This window comes from Salvelinus sp. IW2-2015, linkage group LG15 (assembly GCF_002910315.2).
Source record: "Salvelinus sp. IW2-2015 linkage group LG15, ASM291031v2, whole genome shotgun sequence".
Taxonomy (NCBI): domain Eukaryota; kingdom Metazoa; phylum Chordata; class Actinopteri; order Salmoniformes; family Salmonidae; genus Salvelinus; species Salvelinus sp. IW2-2015.
The window spans coordinates 64693266-64703686 of record NC_036855.1 but is presented as its reverse complement, the minus strand read 5'-3'; the positions used below and the strand labels follow the sequence as shown (position 1 = coordinate 64703686).

At 44.2% G+C, this 10421-nt stretch overlaps 1 protein-coding gene across 1 annotated transcript in view; it reads right to left on the bottom strand.

Annotated features, from left to right (window-relative positions):
- LOC111973754 (collagen and calcium-binding EGF domain-containing protein 1) overlaps positions 1 to 8850 on the bottom strand; it is a 21020-nt gene extending 12170 nt beyond the window's left edge. The window contains exons 1-2 of the mRNA XM_024001142.2: positions 8498 to 8850; positions 7167 to 7247 (exon numbers count right to left, since the gene is read on the bottom strand). Of these exons, the coding sequence (XP_023856910.1) occupies positions 7167 to 7247; positions 8498 to 8619 (203 nt within the window). The 5' untranslated portion in view covers positions 8620 to 8850. The remainder of the gene's footprint in view (positions 1 to 7166; positions 7248 to 8497) is intronic.
- Between the last annotated feature and the right edge of the window lie 1571 nt (positions 8851 to 10421).

Below are 10421 nucleotides of genomic sequence, written 5' to 3'. Positions count from 1 at the left end.
CACACACACACACACACACACACACACACACACACACACACACACACTTTGAGGACATTGCAGGCCTGCTTCCTCCCACCTGCTTTCATGATAAAACCAGAGCACAAAAGAGAGACGGGACTGTGAGAGCTTGGTTCAGTATGTTCTGATTCTCTCCGCCCCCCTCTCTCCTTTCTTGCTCTCCTTTCTCCTCCCTCGCTCCTGTGCTGCCTCCCTCTTTATTCTTCCATGGTGAGCTCAGGGGCCGTGGGATAGGATGGTTTCCAGACCTTACAGCAGGAAGCCACGTGTACTACAACGATGTTGAGAGAGAGAGAGGGAGAGAGAGAGATGGTACTGTTCTGGTGTTGAATCCCTCATTACACTTCAACAGCTTTAGCTCCAACACTACTGGCTTTGACTCTACCGGGGTTCCACCACATCAACTGGACTACGGGGCACCAATTGCAGCAGAATACAGAGGTTCATAAAAGCCAGAGGTCTGGCCTATAGAGCTTCCCTCCCTCCTGTGATTTCCCCTTCCTGGTCCTTTTTATAGACCTTGACGTGGTTTTCCAGGCAAGCCCCCTGCCGAAGTGAACACACGGCATTGCCAGAATCCAGGTTTATTTCATTTGGATAAAAACTAATCTTAACGTTTTCCCCACCTTCTCCCCTCCTTCACTCTCTTCCTTCTCTCCTCCTGTTCCCCCTGCCATGCGTGTCACAGACTTGTTTACAGCCGGCCCCACCGCGGCCTGACGACATGTAGGGGGAGCAGAGCGGTGAGGGAGGGAGTACGGAGCCCACAGAGAGAACACTACAGAGGTGAGAGCCAAGTCTAAAGCAGTAAATCCACAAGGAAACAAATAAAGAGAGCGAGATGAGAGGGAGCGTAACACTCAGGAGGTAGTAGCTACGTAGTACATACGCTCTGGGCCTGCATGCGCTCCAGGCATCGCCTGCACTATCAGCTGCCAGAAACTAGGACACATGCATACACGCAAACTCAACTGACACACACATTATCACTCACTACGTACTCTTTAACACCAGGGAGGACACACACATTATCACTCACTATGTACTCTTTTACACCAGGGAGGACACACACATTATCACTCACTATGTACTCTTTAACACCAGGGAGGACACACACATTATCACTCACTATGTACTCTTTAACACCAGGGAGGACACACACATTGCACTCAGAGAAAGAGGAAAGGAGAGGAGACGAGGGGAATGCAGCCAGTGTGAGTAGCCTGAGTGTTGTTCACCCTGGCCTGGAGGTCCCAGCCAGACTCTGCATCTCCCTGCTCAGTTATCTCAGGGTTTAATGGCTGAAACTCTACACATCTCTCTGAGGGACAATGACACCCGAAACCCTCTCCCTGGCATCATTATCAGCCCCCATCGCCCCCCATCCCTGAGGAGGGAGTCCTGTGTGAGGAGGCCTGGGCCCGTAACACATACACTAGCCCTGGGTTTCTCAACCTTCATTCCCTGAGATGCTTGTGACCAGTCATTAGATGGTTGGCTGACATCCGAATTAAATTCAAGTTCTAAGGGGTTATCCAAGGTACTACTACTCCTTGGTACAGCCCCTGGTACAAAAACAGTTTGGGAAACTCTGGGCTACACTGGGGCCTGTCAAGGTTTCAGCCTTCCAAACGAAGGCAGAGTCACAGTTAAAAGAGAAAAGCTGTGTCGTGTGGACGGGCAGATTGTGACCAGGCATGGAGCGGAATCTGTCTTCCTAATGAACACATACCACTTGAAAGCCAAGTGGTTGACACACAGGGGAAAGGGGATGCTCAGACATAGCATTTCTGATGGAACCCCGGTCACAGAGGCATATGAATGGGTACAGAGTCAACCCTGTATAATGAGTTAAGACAGCTGGGTTTAACTGGGGTTTGCAGAGGAAATCTAGTGGTCGGGCAGAAATGAACTGAATATTATGTAAATTCTTGTGATTTCTTTGAGAAGTTTGATGAGTGTGTGGCAGGCAGGCCCAGTGAGACACTGAGTTCACAACAGTTTACTTCAGAGTTTCCCCACTCAGGCCCAGACATGACAAGATGGATGGTACATTTAGAAAAAATGTCATGTTCATAAGTGAGTCAAGAGAGAAATTATCATATCATGGACCCCAGCAAGAACATTTCACTGATGCCAATGCAGCCCAAAGCCGTTTTGACTAAGCCGGTAGATATGTCTGGAAGCAAACTAGACAAACATGAACAGTAACCACGTTATCATCCACAGTTTTTATGCGAGTAAAGTCATACCGTATAGAAAAAAAATCACAGGAAGTGGAAACCGGAATTTCGGTACAATTTTATAAATGCAGACAGATAATTTGTTCGTTCGACATGTTGGGATCTGTTTGTGTCTGTAAAATGTATTATGCGACAAATGGAGGTGGAAACGCCTTGTGCAAATACTGATATAATAACCATCATGTCGAAGTAAACTTGGAGTCACGTGATGATATGGTGTGTGGTCCTCCCACTACGACTTGGAAAACCATGCAGTTTATTAGGCTACAGATAAAATAAGTTATGATGAACTTCACAGGTTGATGAAAGTGCACTGTGATGAGCTTGATGCTCCTTTCCAATAAATATTGAGTGTCTTATTCTGGTGACATGATGATCTATGCTTGACTGTCGTTTGACAACAACAACAAAAATTCCATCTAGCCACTCTACCATAAAGGCCTGATTGGTGGAGTGCTGCAGAGATGTTTGTCCTTCTGGAAGGTTCTCCCATCTCCACAGAGAAACTCTGGAGCTCTGTCCGAGTCCCCATCAGGTTTTGGTAACCTCCCTGTCCAAGGCCCTTTTCCCCCAATTGCTCAGTTTGGCCGGGCGGCCAGCTCTAGGAAGGAGTCTTGGTGGTTCCAAACTTCCATTTAAGAATGATGGAGGCCACTGTGTTCTTGGGGACCTCCAAACCTGCAGAAATGTTTTGGTACCCTTCCCCAGATCTGTGCATCCTTCGACAATCCTTCGACCTCATGGCTTGGTTTTTTGCTCTGACATGCACTGTCAACTGTGTGTGTGTGTGTGTTGGGGGGGGGGAACCACCGTGGAGGGGAAGAAAAATGTGTCTCAGTGGCTGTGTGGGTTTGCTGCCCGACACCATAACAACCCAGTGTAATTGTGCTAACCTCAACCTCAGAGACATGGGAAAGCCTGCAGACTGCCAGGACACACTGAGCTATATGGTTAACTCACTCTGCTTGCACGGTTAGGCAGACAGACAGAATAATTTTCATGCATGGCCATCATCTAAAGGATAATTTGCAGCCTGTGGCAGTCCTTACCACGCTTGCCTGGGAGACATGGCAGGAAAAACTAGAAAACTAGCTAAAACTCCATCACCACCACACACATCTCGTCTGGAGCCAAAAATCAAATGAGACAACTTCTATTGCTGTGGTATAACCTTGACAGTACACAGATCATATGCTTCGGACTTAAACCAGATCTGCAGACTGGGGGTTTCTCGTGTGTGTGTGTGTGTGNCGTCTGTGGACCTATTGGGGCGGTAAGCAAATTGGAGTGGGTCTAGGGTGTCAGGTAGTGTGGAGGTGATATGGTCCTTGACTAGTCTCTCAAAGCACTTCATGATGACGGAAGTGAGTGCTACGGGGCGGTAGTCATTTAGCTCAGTTACCTTAGCTTTCTTGGGAACAGGAACAATGGTGGCCCTCTTGAAGCATGTGGGAACAGCAGACTGGGATAAGGATTGATTGAATATGTCCGTAAACACACTAGCCAGCTGGTCTGCGCATGCTCTGAGGACGTGGCTGGGGATGCCGCCTGGGCCTGCAGCCTTGCGAGGGTTGACACGTTTAAATGTTTTACTCACGTCGGCTGCAGTGAAGGAGAGCCCACAGGTTTTGGTAGTGGGCCGGGTCAGTGGCACTGTATTGTCCTCAAAGCGAGCAAAGAAATTGTTTAGTCTGTCTGGGAGCAAGACATCCTGGTCTGCGACGGGGCTGGTTTTCCTTTTATAGTCTGTGATTGACTGTAGACCCTGCCACATACCTCTCGTGTCTGAGCCGTTGAATTGCGACTCTACTTTGTCTCTCTACTGACGCTTAGCTTCTTTGATTGCCTTGCGGAGGGAATAGCTACACTGTTTGTATTCGGTCATGTTTCCGGTCACCTTGCCCTGATTAAAAGCAGTGGTTCGCGCTCAGTTTTGCGCGAATGCTGCCATCAATCCACGGTTTCTGGTTTGGGAATGTTTTAATAGACGCTGTGGGTACGACATCGCCGATGCACTTGCTAATAAACCCGCTCACCAAATCAGCGTATTCATCAATGTTGTAGTTCGACGCAGTGCGGAACATATCCCAGTCCACGTGATCGAAGCAATCTTGAAGCGTGGAATCCGATTGGTCGGACCAGCGTTGGACAGACCTGAGCGCGGGAGCTGCCTGTTTTAGTTTCTGTCTATAGGCTGGGAGCAACAAAATGGAGTAGTGGTCAGCTTTTCCGAAAGGAGGGCGGGGGAGGGCCTTATATGCGTCGCGGAAGTTAGAATAACAATGATCTAGGGTTTTGCCAGCCCTGGTTGCGCAATCGATATGCTGATAGAATTTAGGGAGCCTTGTTTTCAGATTAGCCTTATTAAAATCCCCAGCTACAATAAATGCWGCCTCAGGATATGTGGTTTCCAGTTTACATAGAGTCAAATGAAGTTCTTTCAGGGCCGTCGATGTGTCTGCTTGGGGGGGAATATACACGACTGTGATTATGATCGAAGAGAATTATCTTGGTAGATAATGCGGTTGGCATTTGATTGTGAGGAATTCTAAGTCAGGTGAACAGAAGGACTTGAGTTCCTGTATGTTGTTATGATCACACCACGTCTCGTTAATCATAAGGCATACACCCCCGCCCTTCTTCTTCCCAGAAAGATGTGTGTTGCTGTCGGCGCGATGCGTGAAGAAACCAGCTGGCTGTACCGACTCCGATAGCGTGTCTCGAGTGAGCCATGTTTCCGTGAAACAAAGAACGTTATAGGCTCTGATGTCTCTCTGGAATGCAACCCTTGCTCGGATTTCGTCTACCTTGTTGTCAAGAGACTGGACATTGGCGAGTAGTATGCTCGGGAGCGGTGCACGATGTGCCCGTCTACGGAGCCTGACCAGAAGACCGCTCCGTCTGCCCCTTCTACGGCGTCGTTGTTTTGGTTCGCCGGCTGGGATCCGGTCCATTGTCCAGGGTGGTGGGCAAAACAGAGGATCCGCTTCGGGAAAGTCGTATTCCTGGTCGTAATGATGGTGAGTTGACGTTGCTCTTATATCCAATAGTTCCTCCCGACTGTATGTAATAAAACCTAAGATTACCTGGGGTAACAATGTAAGAAATAACACATAAAAAAGCAAAATACTGCATAGTTTCCTAGGAACGCGAAGCGAGGTGGCCATCTCTGTCGGCGCCTGAAGTCACAACAGTTCACTTCAGAGTATCCCCACTCAGGCCCAGACATGACAAGATGGATGGGACATTTAGAAAAAACTGTCATGTTCATAAGTGATTCAAGACAGAAATGATCATATCATGTTCACCAGCAAGAACATTTCACTGATGCCAATGCAGCCCAAAGCCGTTTTGACAAATTCGGTAGATATGTCTGGAAGCAAACTAGAGAAACATTAACAGTAACCACATTGTCATCCACAGTTTCTATGTGAGTAAAGTCATACCGTATAGAAAAAAATCTCAGGAAGTGGAAACATMAAGTTTTGGTACAATTTTATAAATGCCGACAGATAATTTGTTCATTCGACATGTTGGGATCTTTTTGTGTCTGTAAAATGTATTATGCGAGAAATGGAGGTGGAAACGCCTTGTGCAAATACTGATATAATAACCATCATATCGAAGTAAACTTGGAGTCACATGATGATATGGTGTGTGGTCCATGTAGTTTATTAGGCTACAGAGGAAATAAGTTTTGATGAACTTCACAGGTTGATGAAAGTCCACTGTGATGAGCTTGATGCTCCTTTCCAATAAATATTGATGGTCTTATTCTGGTGACATTATGATCTTTGATTGACTGTCGTTTGACAACAAAAATTCCTCCTCTCATCAATAACAATCTCATTATGTAGACTAAGCTACCCAGTACCCGCACAGCCTAGCTGCACTGTATCTGCGAGCTGTTGGCTAGAGCGTATGTGCCAAGACCAGAGTATGCACATTTGCTATTTAACGCAACAGTTTGTGACAAAACAATGGGTAAAGTTGAAAATGTGATGGAAACACATTGAACTTTAGATTTTTATTTGGTATATGAAAACTTAACCTGACCACATGTTCTGACCAGTGAGTGAGTGTGAGTGTGAGTGTGAGTGTGAGTGTGAGTGTGAGTGTGTGTGTGTGTGTGTGTGTGTGTGTGTGTGTGTTGTTGTGTCTACATTCCGTATGGTAGATGGGATTTTTTTTGGGAACGAACCACCCTATTTCGTCTCTTCACTATATCGGCATCGAACACATCGCCCTCCCTAGGAGAGTGGGTGACCTTGACAATGTATTGTTAAAATGAGGGGCCATCTGGATCTTTCATTTAAAGGCCCTCGCTCCCTTCAGTCTCAACATAGAGTTTGATCTGAAGCCATTCCTGTGATTGTGTTTTTGTTATCCATTGTAAATAAAGTGTTTGTAGGCCTATATGATGTAGCCTAATTGTATCTATGATCGTATGTTATCCATTCATGCTTTTTTATATGTTTTATTGATATTTCAAAATTGACCAATGAAATCATGCCACACCCGGCCATCATTACAGACACCTGTGTGTGTTCTTTGAAACTATATCAATTAGTGACCCGCAGTGTTTGTCATTAAACCCTGATGAAGACAGCTTGGCTTCCGAAACGTTGCTATTAAATTATTGCATCTGAGCTCCTAGAGCAGCGTTCCCCAAACGTGGTCCTGGGAACCCCAAGGGGTGCACGTTTTGGTTTTTGCCATAGCACTCCACAGCTGATTCAAATGATCAAAGCTTGATGATTAGTTGATTATTTGAATCAGCTGTGTAGTGCTGAGGCTAAAACCAAAATGTGCACCCCTTGGGGTCCAGAGGACCATGTTTTGGAAAGCCTGTCCTGGAGTGTGCGGCTCTCATTTTCTATTTAAAGGATGGGACACTCTTACCTGAGACAGGTGCCATCCGTGCCCCTTGCTGTAATACAGGGGTACTCCACTGTCACTACCTTGTTTTCCGGACACTCCTCCCTTTACAAAGCCACGAGAAAGGAGACAAGAGAGATAAGTGTATTGGTAACAATGTTGTTACTATAGTAATAGGAGTGGTATTAAAGAGAAAGTCACTCAATTAAATGGCAGTTATTTCATAATTCCCTTTGAAAGCAGCCAGAGTTCCCAAGCATTATGGCTACTGTAGTACATCATGCTACAATACATAATCACAATTCTATGGCAGTTATTTCATAATTCCCTTTGAAAGCAGTTCCCAAGCATTATGGCTACTGTAGTACATCATGCTACAATACATAATCACAATTCTATGGCAGCAACTATTGTATGTGAAGCAGTAAGAATATTTCAAAATGAAAGTTATAAAGAAAATTGATTGTGCCATGCAGTGGCCAGCACATGATTGCATTCTTTGTAAGAAAAACGTTTGTTTAATAACCCTGCAAAGAGGTGCATTTATCATAATGCTTTGGATGATTTGCAAAAACAAAAATGTGCACCCCCTCTGGGTCCCCAGGACCAGGATTAAGAAACACAATAACTCGTTTGAAAATACAGATGTCTATCATTTTCTTGGAAAAATAAACTGAAATAATAATATCATGAAATGGTTTACAACTGGAATGCTGAACTAAGAGGTAATAGCACGGAATTCAATGATCATTTCTGACAAAAATTAGATGCTTCAAAGTTCTTCTGGTCTGTACTTTGCCCACTTCATTCAAACTATTGTATGTAGGCTATGAACTCCCTCTCCCTGGTCCAGACCTCTCTATGTGCACCTTAATAACCTATGTCACGTTATGGGCCGAATTTACAGATGGCATGCAACTGAGTGATTCCGACAACTACTCCTCTGTATTTGCGTGATCTCATTCAATATTCCAATCACATCACAACCGCCTTTTACTTGCGGACGCACGGATCATTGGGTAGGTAGGCATGATGATTGGAGCAACGTGGTGGTCTTTCTTTGACTGATTGTCGACGTTTTTCACAAGCAAAGCATTGTTTTTATTGTCTTTCACACATCACACATACATATTAAATTCAGCTACTTTTCGGTCTAAATAGCACATTCATCACCATGTCCAACCGGATAGCAAGTTGCCGGACAGTTTTATTAATTCCCTACCAATCCTTCATTTGAATTTACATGCACTTTTCTTAAACTTTGATCAAGTGTATATTTTATTTCTTTTTCTGATAGGAAATAACAGACTGATATGTACAACGTTCCCTCACAAATGCGCGGACTACCAACTTACCCTGAAGTGAGCACTGCAAATCTTGTTTTTATTAAAGAACTGGCACCACAATCCCAAATAAAAACAACGCAGATGGCACCAAATGGTAAGAGTGTTGCAGCGCAAAGCTGACCCATGTCCATGGCGAGCTCCGTGACAGCCTTGTTTATATTTTCTTGATGCCTCGAGAACGAAGACGCTGCACTTCTGCAAAACAGCTATATGTTTTAATTTATCAATGTCGCACATGTACTGATTTAAAGCTAACAGAAATCATAATTATACTCAAAGGTCAAACACGTGAGACGATGTACATTAATTACTGCACTCAAAACTTCCTCGCAGTACTGTAGTGCGCCAGAGTCCTGTCCCAACTGTTGCGCACTGAATCAGACCCCCTCTAGCGATTCTGGACGGGTTTATAGACATGCGCCGTGATGAGCGCGATTCCTCTCACTAATCCCCAGCGGAATTACATTCCTGTATTCCTGTTTTTAAGAAACTGACTTTGACGAAAAGGAAACATTTAAGACACAGCTGAAAATACCTCTGTCGTCCTCATTTAAGTCATTTTAGCAGACGCTCTTATCCAGAGCGACTTACAAATTGGAAAGTTCATACATATTCATCCTGGTCCCCCCGTGGGAATTGAACCCACAACCCTGGCGTTGCAAGCGCCATGCTCTACCAACTGAGCCACACGGGTCCTCCTGACGAGCGAACTCTCAACCAGAATAATTTCTCTAATTCCACATGCGTCTTTCTCTCATCTTCTCCTCCCTACACATTAGTGTATTGATTTAATTTGATTTAGGAAATACATATGTGGGGGAAGAGGTCAATTTTCTATGTAAAGAGCAGAACCAATTTAGAGGAAATCGTTTGACTGATTGTTTCTTATTCTCCTCTCACCCTCTCTTTCATCAAGGACAAGCTGTAGCATAACACATTTACTGATTGCTGAAATTAACTTTCCGTTTAAATTCACCCTATAAATTGTTGATATAGGCCCACTCTTTAATCAATGTCCAGAAGATTATTGTTTTGACTTTCTACTAATGTTCATCTACATGTCATATGCACTATTGGCATACTGAAGTAATATGAAGTCCAATAAAGTCTTAAAAACATATTTTTTAAATCATAATCGAGAAAAATACAAGCCTGTATTTCTAAAATATTTTTGTAATTCTAAATCAAAGCTGAAATAACAAGATATCTCTTCAGTTGCTCAGTCCCTAAAGCTGCCACTGTTTTCCTAATTAGATTTTATTGCTTTAAATTCAATCTTCCTAAAACAGAGAAGCTGTTGTCACTGAAGGAACTTTGCAGGGGACATCTTTAATATGTTTACACAACACAAGCTACTTTATTATTTTCAGATTCAGTGAGAAAAATATGATATAATCACACATTTAAATGACTAGTAGACACATTTGGTTGCTCATTAAGTAAATCATCAACTGTTGATATTCCCTTGACAAATCATTTAGGAGATGCAATGCAATATTACCATATTTGTCTGCATGAGGGAAAATGAAACATTTTGTGCTTCATAATTTTTTTGTGCTGCAGTGCTAGGATTGTTCTGGAATCTGGACAGTTTGCAAGGAGAGTGACTTGCATAGTTGAGCTCTGTCTCTGAAGAGGGTTATGGTTACCACACTGACAGGGCAAAGCAGACCACCAGTCACTCCAGTGGTCAGCCTAAAGTGCCAATGGTCAGTCAGTGTCAGTGGCGATGTTATGTAATGCTGTGTTCAGTTGTCTTCTGTCTAGCCTCTCTGTATCTTTTCCTCTAGTGGATTTGTTGGCCACCAGTCAATTGCAACAGATGTTTTTATTCAACACAAACAAATCTGTCCTTCAGACTCCACTCCCACTTGCCCAACGCACCGAATGTAACTGCTTCCTTAGTCTCCTTTTGTTACGTTCCCACTAGAAT